The sequence below is a fragment of the Choloepus didactylus genome, chromosome 10, assembly GCF_015220235.1.
Source record: "Choloepus didactylus isolate mChoDid1 chromosome 10, mChoDid1.pri, whole genome shotgun sequence".
NCBI classification, from domain to species: Eukaryota; Metazoa; Chordata; class Mammalia; order Pilosa; family Megalonychidae; genus Choloepus; species Choloepus didactylus.
The window spans coordinates 89376797-89390638 of record NC_051316.1 but is presented as its reverse complement, the minus strand read 5'-3'; the positions used below and the strand labels follow the sequence as shown (position 1 = coordinate 89390638).

The 13842-nt window shown below is 38.1% G+C and overlaps 1 protein-coding gene across 2 annotated transcripts in view; it reads right to left on the bottom strand.

Annotated features, from left to right (window-relative positions):
- MED27 (mediator complex subunit 27) overlaps nt 1-13842 on the bottom strand; it is a 296509-nt gene that overhangs the window by 281127 nt on the left and 1540 nt on the right. For both annotated transcript variants that reach the window (XM_037851143.1, XM_037851142.1), the window contains exon 2: nt 13010-13154. In XM_037851143.1, the coding sequence (XP_037707071.1) occupies nt 13010-13154 (145 nt within the window). The remainder of the gene's footprint in view (nt 1-13009; nt 13155-13842) is intronic.

The window sequence follows — 13842 nt, the reverse complement described above, 5'->3', positions numbered from 1 at the left end:
CCAGAGCAGGCCCAGTAAAGCTTCTAAAGAGACTTCCTGCCCTTTTCTAGAAAAAGAATGAGGGAGTCACAAATATGATTCCAGGCAACAATAAAGTGACAATTTTCAGAAACCACAACTAATAAGTAGAATATAAAGATGTAGAATTAGGCCAAAGCCTTGAGATAGAAACTATTTAGAAAGATAGGGACATTGCTTGATTTTCATTAACATTTATCCTTGGTGTCTTACAAGAGGCTAAAGCTGTCAGGAGAACTTTTTGAAAGGTAATTTTCCACTAAAGTCCTCAAGGACTGCTGTTCTACTCTAGTATATTCAGAGATGCTCTGTAGCATACACAACAGTTTATGTGTACTTAAGAAACATTGCTGGCCAAGAAAAGAAGTGGAAATATTCCTCTCTATTCCCCAGATTATGCTTTCATTTCCATAACCATAGAAATACATAAATAACTCCACTGAACCTTTCCAAGTTACAGCTGAAAGGGACTTGAGAGATCATCTAGTCCTATCCTTCATCCTTCCAATGAGGTATCTAGAACCTAGTGGAGTAAAGTCACTGGCATAAGGTCACATAGCTAGACAGTAGACAGGCAAAATAAATACGACTATCTAGAATCCTTTGTCCAATGTTTTCATGACTACATTCTGCCTTACTGAAGTTTTAACAATAATATTAAAAATGAATAAGAAGAATAGCTAGCATATATTGGGTGCTTACTATATGCTGGTAACTGTTCTAAGTACCTTAGCTGTATTAATCCTTGCAAAAACCCAGCGAGGCAGAAACTACTAGTATCCACATTTTATTGATGAGAAGGCTGAGGCACAGAGAGATTATGTAATTTGCCCAAAACTAAGAAGCTAATAAGAGGAGAAGGGTAGGGATTCAAACCCAAGATAGTCTGACTCCAGGCCTCACTGGTAACAAGTAACAAATTTACAAACTGGACATAATCCTAATGTTTATTTTTAAATTGCCCTTTGTGTTCAAACATTTTCCTAAAGAAACAATATTAAAAATCACGGTTAGATTCAGCCATTATTTCAGCAGACTGGGAGCCTCCCTACACAGCCCAGCAGCCCAGAACCGCCCTGGGGGGACGGCACTCACCTGTGACATAGCACAGTCATCCCTCAACAGAGGACCAGGGGGTGCACGCCCTGGAAGAGGGACCCACTTGCAAGTCTCAGGAGCCATACACCAATACTAAGGACTCGTGGGTCAGTGGCAGAGACAAACTGTGGCAGGACTGAACTGAAGGATTAGACTATTGCAGCAGCTTTAAAACTCCAGGATCACCAGGGAGATTTGATTGTTAGAGCCACCCCCCATCCCTGACTGCCCAGAAACATGCCCCATATACAGGGCGGGCAACACCAACTACACACGCAAGCTTGGTACACCAATTGGACCCCACAAGACTCACTCCCCACCTCACCACAAAGGCAAAGCAGGGGAGAACTGGCTTGTGGAGAACAGGTGGCTCGTGGACGCCACCAGCTGGTTAGTTAGAGAAAGTGTACTCCACGAAGCTGTAGATCTGATAAATTAGAGATAAGGACTTCAATAGGTCTACAAACCCTAAAAGAACCCTATCAAGTTCAGCAAATGCCAAGAGGCCAAAAACAACAGAAAATTATAAAGCATATGAAAAAAACAGACGATATGGATAACCCAAGCCCAAGCACCCAAATCAAAAGACCAGAAGAGACACAGCACCTAGAGCAGCTACTCAAAGAACTAAAGATGAACAATGAGACCATAGTACAGAATACAAAGGATATCAAGAAGACCCTAGAAGAGCATAAAGAAGACATTGCAAGGCTAAATAAAAAAATAGATGATCTTATGGAAATTAAAGAAACTGTTGACCACATTAAAAAGATTCTGGACACTCATAGTACAAGACTAGAGGAAGGTGAACAACGAATCAGTGACCTGGAAGATGACAGAATGGAAAATGAAAGCATAAAAGAAAGAATGGGGAAAAAAAATGAAAAAATCGAAACGGACCTCAGGGATATGACAGATAATATAAAACGTCCTAATATAAGACTCATTGGTGTTCCAGAAGGGGAAGAAAAGGGTAAAGGTCTAGGAAGAGTATTCAAAGAAATTGTTGGGGAAAACTTCCCAAATCTTCTAAACAACATAAATACACAAATCATAAATGCTCAGCGAACTCCAAATAGAATAAATCCAAATAAACCCACTCCGAGACATATTCTGATCACACTGTCAAACACAGAAGAGAACGAGCAAGTTCTGAAAGCAGCAAGAGAAAAGCAATTCACCACATACAAAGGAAACAGCATAAGACTAAGTAGTGACTACTCAGCAGCCACCATGGAGGCGAGAAGGCAGTGGCACGATATATTTAAAATTCTGAGTGAGAAAAATTTCCAGCCAAGAATACTTTATCCAGCAAAGCTCTCCTTCAAATTTGAGGGAGAGCTTAAATTTTTCACAGACAAACAAATGCTGAGAGAATTTGCTAACAAGAGACCTGCCCTACTGGAGATACTAAAGGGAGCCCTACAGACAGAGAAACAAAGAAAGGACAGAGAGACTTGGAGAAAGGTTCAGTACTAAAGAGATTCGGTATGGGTACAATAAAGGATATTAATAGACAGAGGGGAAAAATATATATGACAAACATAAACCAAAGGATAAGATGGCTGATTCAAGAAATGCCTTCACGGTTATAACGTTGAATGTAAATGGATTAAACTCCCCAATTAAAAGATATAGATTCGCAGAATGGATCAAAAAAAATGAACCATCAATATGTTGCATACAAGAGACTCATCTTAGACACAGGGACACAAAGAAACTGAAAGTGAAAGGATGGAAAAAATATTTCATGCAAGCTACAGCCAAAAGAAAGCAGGTGTAGCAATATTAATCTCAGATAAAATACACTTTAAATGCAGGGATGTTTTGAGAGACAAAGAAGGTCACTATGTACTAATAAAAGGGGCAATTCAACAAGAAGAAATAACAATCATAAATGTCTATGCACCCAATCAAGGTGCCACAAAATACATGAGAGAAACACTGGCAAAACTAAAGGAAGCAATTGATGTTTCCACAATAATTGTGGGAGACTTCAACACATCACTCTCTCCTATAGATAGATCAACCAGACAGAGGACCAATAAGGAAACAGAAAACCTAAACAATCTGATAAATGAATTAGATTTAACAGACATATACAGGACATTACATCCCAAATCACCAGGATACACATACTTTTCTAGTGCTCACGGAACTTTCTCCAGAATAGATCATATGCTGGGACATAAAACAAGCCTCAGTAAATTTAAAAAGACTGAAATTATTCAAAGCACATTCTCTGACCACAATGGAATACAATTAGAAGTCAATAACCATCAGAGACTTAGAAAATGCACAAATACCTGGAGGTTAAACAACACACTCCTAAACAATCAGTGGGTTAAAGAAGAAATAGCAAGAGAAATTGCCAAATATATAGAGACGAATGAAAATGAGAACACAACATACCAAAACCTATGGGATGCAGCAAAAGCAGTGCTGAGGGGGAAATTTATAGCACTAAATGCATATATTAAAAAGGAAGAAAGAGCCAAAATCAAAGAACTAATGGATCAACTGAAGAAACTAGAGAATGAACAGCAAACCAATCCTAAACCAAGTAGAAGAAAAGAAATAACAAGGATTAAAGCAGAAATAAATGACATCGAGAACAAAAAAACAATAGAGAGGATAAATATTACCAAAAGTTGGTTCTTTGAGAAGATCAATAAGATTGACAAGCCCCTAGCTAGACTGACAAAATCAAAAAGAGAGAAGACCCATATAAACAAAATAATGAATGAAAAAGGTGACATAACTGCAGATCCTGAAGAAATTAAAAAAAATTATAAGAGGATACTATGAACAACTGTATGGCAACAAACTGGATAATGTAGAGGAAATGGACAATTTCCTGGAAACATATGAACAACCTAGACGGACCAGAGAAGAAATAGAAGACCTCAGTCAACCCATCACAAGCAAAGAGATCCAATCAGTCATCAAAAATCTTCCCACAAATAAATGCCCAGGGCCAGATGGCTTCACAGGGGAATTCTACCAAACTTTCCAGAAAGAACTGACACCAATCTTACTCAAACTCTTTCAAAACACTGAAGAAAATGGAACACTACCTAACTCATTTTATGAAGCTAACATCAATCTAATACCAAAACCAGGCAAAGATGCTACAAAAAAGGAAAACTACCGGCCAATCTCCCTAATGAATATAGATGCAAAAATCCTCAACAAAATACTTGCAAATCGAATCCAAAGACACATTAAAAAAATCATACACCATGACCAAGTGGGGTTCATTCCAGGCATGCAAGGATGGTTCAACATAAGAAAATCAATGTATTACAACACATTAAAAATTCAAAAGGGAAAAATCAAATGATCATCTCAATAGATGCTGAAAAAGCATTTGACAAAATCCAACATCCGTTTTTGATAAAAACACTTCAAAAGGTAGGAATTGAAGGAAACTTCCTCAGTATGATAAAGAGCATATATGAAAAACCCACAGCCAGCATAGTACTCAATGGTGAGAGACTGAAAGCCTTCCCTCTAAGATCAGGGACAAGACAAGGATGCCCGCTGTCACCACTGTTATTCAACATTGTGCTGGAAGTGCTAGCCAGGGCAATCCGGCAAGACAAAGAAATAAAAGGCATCCAAATTGGAAAAGAAGAAGTAAAACTGTCATTGTTTGCAGATGATATGATCTTATATCTGGAAAACCCTGAGAAATCGACGATACAGCTACTAGAGCTAATAAACAAATTTAGCAAAGTAGCGGGATACAAGATTAATGCACATAAGTCAGTAATGTTTCTATATGCTAGAAATGAACAAACTGAAGAGACACTCAAGAAAAAGATACCATTTTCAATAGCAACTAAAAAAATCAAGTACCTAGGAATAAACTTAACCAAAGATGGAAAAGACCTATACAAAGAAAACTACATAACTCTACTAAAAGAAATAGAAGGTGACCTTAAAAGATGGAAAAATATTCCATGTTCATGGATAGGAAGGCTAAATGTCATTAAGATGTCAATTCTACCCAAACTCATCTACAGATTCAATGCAATCCCAATCAAAATTCCAACAACCTACTTTGCAGACTTGGAAAAGCTAGTTATCAAATTTATTTGGAAAGGGAAGATGCCTCGAATTGCTAAAGACACTCTAAAAAAGAAAAACGAAGTGGGAGGACTTACACTCCCTGACTTTGAAGCTTATTATAAAGCCACAGTTGCCAAAACAGCATGGTACTGGCACAAAGATAGACATATAGATCAATGGAATCGAATTGAGAATTCAGAGATAGACCCTCAGATCTATGGCCGACTGATCTTTGATAAGGCCCCCAAAGTCACTGAACTGAGTCATAATGGTCTTTTCAACAAATGGGGCTGGGAGAGTTGGATATCCATATCCAAAAGAATGAAAGAGGACCCCTACCTCACACCCTACACAAAAATTAACTCAAAATGGACCAAAGATCTCAATATAAAAGAAAGTACCATAAAACTCCTAGAAGATAATGTAGGAAAACATCTTCAAGACCTTGTATTAGGCGGCCACTTCCTAGACTTTACACCCAAAGCACAAGCAACAAAAGAAAAAATAGATAAATGGGAACTCCTCAAGCTTAGAAATTTCTGCACTTCAAAGGAATTTCTCAAAAAGGTTAAGAGGAAGCCAACTCAATGGGAAAAAATTTTTGGAAACCATGTATCTGACAAAAGACTGATATCTTGCATATATAAAGAAATCCTACAACTCAATGACAATAGTACAGACAGCCCAATTATAAAATGGGCAAAAGATATGAAAAGACAGTTCTCTGAAGAGCAAGTACAAATGGCCAAGAAACACATGAAAAAATGTTCAGCTTCACTAGCTATTAGAGAGATGCAAATTAAGACCACAATGAGATACCATCTAACACCTATTAGAGTGGCTGCCATTAAACAAACAGGAAACTACAAATGCTGGAGGGGATGTGGAGAAATTGGAACTCTTATTCATTGTTGGTGGGACTGTATAATGGTTCAGCCACTCTGGAAGTCAGTCTGGCAGTTCCTTAGAAAACTAGATATAGAGTTACCATTCTATCCAGCGATTGCACTTCTCGGTGTATACCCGGAAGGTCGGAAAGCAGTGACACGAACAGATATCTGCACGCCAATGTTCATAGCAGCATTATTCACAATTGCCAAGAGATGGAAACAACCCAAATGTCCTTCAACAGATGAGTGGATAAATAAAATGTGGTATATACACACGATGGAATACTACACGGCAGTAAGAAGGAACGACCTCGTGAAACATATGACAACATGGATGAACCTTGAAGACATAATGCTGAGCAAAATAAGCCAGGCACAGAAAGAGAAATATTATATGCTACCACTAATGTGAACTCTGAAAAATGTAAAACGAATGGTTTATAATGTAGAATGTAGGGGAACTAGCAATAGAGAGCAATTAAGGAAGGGGGAACAGTAATACAAGAAGAACAGATATGCTATTTAACGTTCTGGGGATGCCCAGGAATGACTATGGTCTGTTAATTTCTGATGGATATAGCAGGAGCAAGTTCACAGAAATGTTGCTATATTAGGTAACTTTCTTGGGGTAAAGTAGGAACAGGTGGGAAGTAAAGCAGTTATCTTAGGTTAGTTGTCTTTTTCTTACTCCCTTGTTATGGTCTCTTTGAAATGTTCTTTTATTGTATGTTTTTCTTTTTTGTTTTTTGTTTTTTTTTTTTTAATTTTTGTTTTTCCATACAGTTGATTTAAAAAGGAAAAAAAGGTTAAAAAAAAAAAAAAAAAAAATCACGGTTAGGCTCCCAGACTAGTCCTCAACATTTTTCCTACCATGTAAGAGGACTACAGAACTGATCTGAATCTTGAGCTCTGAGAGAAAGGCCTTATTGAAAGTCAAAATGAGAAGAATCAAATAGTACAATTATAAAAATGTGCTATCATCAATTGTAACAAATATCCCACATCAATGCAACGTATCAATAATAGGGGTACAAGGAATCCTACATTTTATGCATGATTGTTCTGTAAACCCACAACTTCTCTAATAAAACCAAAAAAAAGAGAGAGAGAGAGAGAGAGAGAGAAGAATCGACGCTGTTCAGATAAACAATAAATAGTCTGCCCTAGGCAAAATATACCCCACCCCATGTCCTTCTCTGCACCCCCCTCATTCCTCCTTGTTTTTTCCAGGACCTGTACCCTACCTTTACTGCCCCTCAACACCTGCATCCTATCCATTCCTGGCCAAATTCCAGGGGCTCTAGACCAAGAGATTATCTACCTTTCTCACCAAACTCCCAATCCCTCATCCTCACCCCAAGCTTTTGAGGAAATAACCATTCCCAACTAAGTTATACCAGTGTACTAATATGTGAGTTGTTGATATTTACACTCAGGCTTTCCTGGAGGTGGGGGGTGGGATGAGAGAGACTGCTGATTACCTAAAGGAATCTCTAAATTTGTAGAATTTCAGTAGAATACACTAAAGTCAAGCGTGGGAGACCAGTGATCCAGTGAGGCAGAAGTCACTGGAAGACTGGCCAGTCTGTCCTCATTGTTTAAGATAACAATATCTGCCCTAGAGAGTACTTATTCTGTGCCAGGGAAGTGCTTTACCTGTATTATCTCATTACTCCTTTCTGAGGTGGATATAATTATCACTCCCATTTTAGAGAATAGAAAACTGAGGCATAGAGAGGTTAGCCTCACAGCTGGCATTTGAACCAAGGTGTCCCCGCTCTGAAATCTATGCTCTTAACCACTGAACAATACTGCCACTCCATACGTAAATACACACCCACACATTATTTAGCATTGACCAGCCCTGGCCTCCATCATAGGATCTTGGAATTTTCTCTCATCTACAAGTAACACAACTAGATATCTCAATAACATCTGAAAATGGAAATACCCTTATCACAGTTCATCAAAAATACAAACAAGCAAACCACTAAAGGTGTTATAAATAAAAAATTCAACAGAAAAGCTTTTATTTTTTCTTATATACATTCAATGAATTTTAACCAAATGCTTACTGCAAAACAGGTACCTTGTCAGGTGCTGGGGACTCCCAGCAGCAGGGAACAAAGTGATGTAGTATCTCTCCTCTGGAACTTAAAGCTTAGTTTCTACACATAACTATAACCCAGCCCTCCTTCCAAAGAGTACAAGGTCCCTACACAAAAAGGCTCAGTGTTGCAATTTAAAACCTTTCCAATCCTGTTATCTCCATGACATAGAAACATAAAAGAAAACCTTTAAAGGATGGATTTGAGAAACATGAACATTACAGTAATTTAAAGCCATTAATAACCAGGTTCTGATAAGAATAGTTCAGGAGGATAGAATGGAGGAAATGTCTCCAGACTTTCCAATTAAATATTCTTGGAATAGAAAGTTGTTCTTTCTTTAATAAAAATGAAAAAGTAAGCATGTAGAAAAGAATTAAAACCAGCAGCAGCACTTTCCTCTAGATCTACTTCCCAAACCCAGGAAAAAGTGACATCTCTGGGATCTTTGCTGCTATAGATAATGACATCTTTGTCTGCTTTTCCAATCAAATATACAAGTATCCTTCCACCACAAACAAATGAAAAGAATCAAAGCCGGAAATAAAATCCTGGTGACAAGATACTGGAAGCCTTCTAAAAGTCCTTCAGAATAAGTTCAGTCAAACTTGCAGGATATCTGAACATAATAAACCAATATAAATTCTACACTGACAATCTCACAGCAAGGACAGAGCTGGTGCCAATTATTTTTTGCCCTAGTCAAGAGAGCTTGTCATCCTCTTACAGAACAATTATCTATAGATGCATAATTCTTAAAAGCTAAATTCTCTCCCCAATTCAGCATAGAAAAAGTGTGCTCACAGCAATTTGATATCATTTCATTATATTAGATTAATTTTAAATGTGTTATCCTAACAATTATGCCAAATACCACATAATTGATATTCCAACTGACTTTACAAAAATTACAAAACCCTCCAAAGAAAATAGTCATTAAGCATGAATGAGATTTTTCTACGTCCAACAGCACATAAAATAGAAAGTTCATCACACAATGAATGGTATCAAAGCCTTTCCCAGACTTCCTTCAATTGTTAGCCAACAGCATGTAACGCTGACATTGGCAAGTTACCCCAAACTTCACTTAAATATATTAATACACTTACTCATTTAAACTCTGAGGGTAAAATGAATGATGAAAGCTTTAGCAATTAAAAAGCTCTTTTCATTTGTAGGAGAGCCAAGAAAATACATATAATTGTTTGCTTTTTCCATATCCCCAGCTGGAAATTAGAAAACTGGCTTATTTCTCAGGGAAACATCTTGAGTTTATAAAGAAATGTATATATCTTATCCTTACCCTTGTTTTCCCTCTCTTTCACTCTTACTTTCCTTCCTGGGTTTATGTATTCTTATAATCTATGTTAAATCCTTTCTAAAGTATAAATAGATAATAGTTAGAACATTTATCTACTGTAATAGAAATTTTAAAAACATGTTTGACTTGCAGCCCTCCTTTGAATAACTGGCAGTTGCTGCCTAACCCCAGAACACACTCAGAGGATTCTAAGCCCATAACTGGCCTCAGGGGGAAAAAGTGCCATGGCTAATTAGTGATATCTGCCCTGGACAAGAGCAAGAGCTTGAAAACCCACATACCATGTATTTGCCATCTCCATCCTTCATTAAACCATTAAAAATAAGTAAAATGCATACAGATTCATGAATAAAATATAACATATGAATTATTTCTAGGATGCAGCTTAAAGGGGGAATAAAGTTTTCTATAGTCCAAAACCTTAAACCAAACTGGATTAAGCCATCATGTTTTAGAGGAAATGACACTAAACTAAGTCAGAAAACCCAAATTCTGTCTAGCTGGGGAGTCATTAACAGGTCAATTCACTGACCCTCAGTCTGCTCAGTTATAAAAAAGATGAACTAAATGATCTCTTAACCATTCTCTTCAGCTCTGCTGATCAGTGGTATAAGCAGCGCAGAATTCCCTCTCCACTGATGGCACTTGGGAGCTGGTGAAAGAACACAAGTACATTGTAGGAGCTCAACCTCAGCAAACCAGACATGCCTAAAATTCCTAGATCTCTTCAAAGTGCTCAATTAAGATTTATCAACTATGACAAATTTCTAAGTATATTTTTAACCTGTAGCATCCCCATAAACAAAAAGTTCCATATACATAATAATTATATTCCTTAATTATATTATATTGTATATAATAATACAATATATTATATTGTATTATTACACAACCTCTTTCCACCTTGGAGCAGGGATAAGGGGCAGGGGCCGGGGGTAGGCAGGGGTCAGGAGTAGGGACTTCTCTTTTAATAATCCCTGATTCAGTGAACAAATAAACTACCTTCACTCAGAAGTTAAGTGTCATCACTTCAATTTTTAAAAAGTCACTTCCACTGACAGTCCCAGTCACTCATGTTTTCAGGATCAACCTAAATCTTCCCACCACTGAAAAGTCTTCATCACTCCAGTCTATTACAAAAAAGACTTTACCCACATGACATAGTCATATGACTTCCTTGTCCCAAACCCAATAGGAAGGACTTTCTACAAGGAGTCTGTTTTAGTTTCCTGGCTGCTAAAACAAATACCATACAATGGGACGGCTTAACAACAGGAATTTATTGGCTCATCGTTTCAGAGGCTAGAAGGCTTGCTTCCTTCCAGGGTCAGTATCTTCTGGCTGGCAGCAATCTTTGATGTTCCTTGGCTTTTCCATCACATGGCAATGCATATGGTGGCACTTCCTTTCTCATCCAAGTTCCACTGACTTCCAGCTTCTGGCTGCTCCCCATGCCTTTACTTTCTGTGTGCAATTTCCTTTGCTGATAAGGATTTCAGCCATATTGGATTAAGGCCCACCCTCATTCAGGTTGAACACACCTAAACTAACATCTTCAAAGGTCCTATTTACAAAAAGGGTTCACACCCAAAAGACCAAGTGTTAGAACCTGAACATGCCTTTTGTGGAGGACATGATTCAATCCCATCAGGGTCCAACCAAAAATAAGCCACACCATGTACCTACTGATCAAATCCCACCCAATTACCTGGTAAACACATGTTAAAATGACCAACAGTGTCCCTGAGAAAACACGGAAGTTGAACAGGGCAGCCTGGGAGGGCAATGCTGTCTGTGCATGACTGGAACAGTCCCACGTCTGGCCTCAGCAACTGCAATAGGCACCTATACATTTTTTGTCTGCCTAGCAGCCCCTCCTTTTGGGAACTGCCTCTCTCTTACCTCATGATATTCCTTCATTTAAGGAATTGCGTCTCTCCAATTCCAAGGCACCTCACTTTTCCATGCATCAGATTATCCCAGCTTGCCAATCAGAGAATACCATCCCCTGGACTCAAATGAACTTTCTCCTGGAGGTGGGAGGGTGGGGTACCTACCAAGAAGGGCCAGAATCCTTTTCCAAGGCCTGATATGGACTCACAGAGATCACCAGGTATAGAAGTACCATGCACGCCTATGACTGTCAGGGGCCATCTTTTCTACCACTTGGAGAGCATCAGGCCAACACAGAGGAAAGCAGATCTAGAGATGGCAAGATTAGATTCCTGCCACACCATCTAAGTAACATGATCCTCATGAGCGAGTCTCATACTAGAAACTCCCTGAATGTTTTACTTTCTTGAGCCAATGAAGTCCTTTTTTCGCTTTATCTAGATTGAACTGGGTTTCAATGTGGCCCAGAGTTTGGGGGAAATGGTTTACTGGATAAATGTAAGCTTCAAGTTCCTTCTTCAGTGCCCTAAAGCAAATTATCTTCTTCCTGAATATCAGACTCAAACCAAAGAATACTAAAACATCCCCACAGAAAAAGTCGAAGAAAAAATCCTGCATCCCAGGAAAATTGTCAAGGTTCATTATAGCATCCAAAACCCAAGAGAGAAAAGACCACAAAAAAAAAGGGGGGGGGAAATGATGGATAACTAAAGGGGACAAAGCAGGTCACAACCAAAAATGTAAAAAACTAATATCTCCAGGAAAGTTATATGCTATGAGAAAAGCTTCCAAAATCCTTCCAAACTTATATTCTGGCTCCCTATCAACAGGGAAAGAAAATAAAAAGAAGGAAAAAAAAAAAAAAAAATTCAACAACCCACAGTACCCAAACAAAAAGAACTTGTCAGTAAACTAATTTCCAGGCTCATGAGCCTTATTGTTCATGCTATTTTTAGACTACAGTTTAATTTTCCTTTTACAGCTGTCCTAGGGTCTATGCCATAGGCCTATGTGCTGAGTAAAACCATGAATATCAAATTCTATAGAGCATGTTAAGAACAATCTCCCTCAGCTGGGGTCTAAAATAATTACAGATTAACTAGAGAGTAATCTAACAAGAAGTATTCTAGTACTATTCTAAGAACAATAGGGGAAAAGACAATACAAGCAACATAAAGAATGTGAGTGGCCAAACTCTTCAACCACCAGTCCTTAACATTCTGGAGGTCATGAACCCTTCTGAGAATTTGACGAAAGCCACAAAACCTTCCTCAGAAAAAATGCACATTCCACCAGTATTTTTGCATGTAATTTTAAGGAGTTTATAAAAACTGCTCCCCACACCCAGTATCCAGATTAAAAACCCCCAACCTGGAATTTAAAAAAAAAATTACCAAAGCACATTATTATAATCCTCAAACAGATTTCAAAGGACTAAAAAATAGCTTCTAGGAAAATTCTAAAACTTGCAACTCTATAATCCCATGCTGAATCAATAAAACATAAATAAAAAATAATAAAAACTTACCCTCCCATTCAGTAATTAAGGAACATAAGAAAACTGGATTTTTCCTATATTAGCTCCATTTATGACATGTCTCCCTTACCTTGTTTGACCACTTATATGCTTGAAGGAGCTGACTATAGAGAGGAGTTTTGTCTTGCACAGGATCTAGACTTAACAGCCCACTGTTATGGAGAGGATGGTTCTCAGATGGCTTGCCTACCAAATTGCTCAGACGTTCCAGCTCACTGAAAAGTAAACAGATAAAGCAAATACACCTGAGTCCACTTAAATTCCAGAGTAAAGCCACTCTCTATGAGCAATGACCTGCTCTTCAAATTGTCCAACTGTAGTCCCCTAAAAAGAAACACTTTTTGAAAGGTTAAACAGATTAGGGGCAATTGAGAAAACCCTAAACTGGAAGCTTATCTTAATTTAAAACAGAGCTTCCTGGTACTATTCCAAAGGAGAAAAAAGTTAAGAGTACTGGAATCAATAACATGGCTCTTACAATCAGGACTTAACAGACTCAAATTATTCTTTACAGGGGAAGAAGAGGACTTTTTGGAATTTTGAAATGTATTAGCAGTGCTTCTCAGTAATGGTTTTCAGACCCACATGTAGATCATTACATTTGGCAGGACAGCAAGTACCTGAAAAAAATGATGGTTATTTATCATTCACATAGGGATAGATTTGTACAGGATGCTTCACAGATGGTAAAACTTAACAAAACAAAGAAGAAATAAAATAAACAAATGGAATGGGAAGACACCACCCAGGGGGCTGTGTCAAACACACACACTCCAGTCTAGCAGGAAAACTCTACAGAAGCTTGGGGAAGTGAGCCAACAGCAAAAGCACAATCCAGGAGTACGTTCTGAAGGGCCAGTCCCAAAATGCCAACGAGAAGTCTCTCTAGGAACAGCCCCTCAT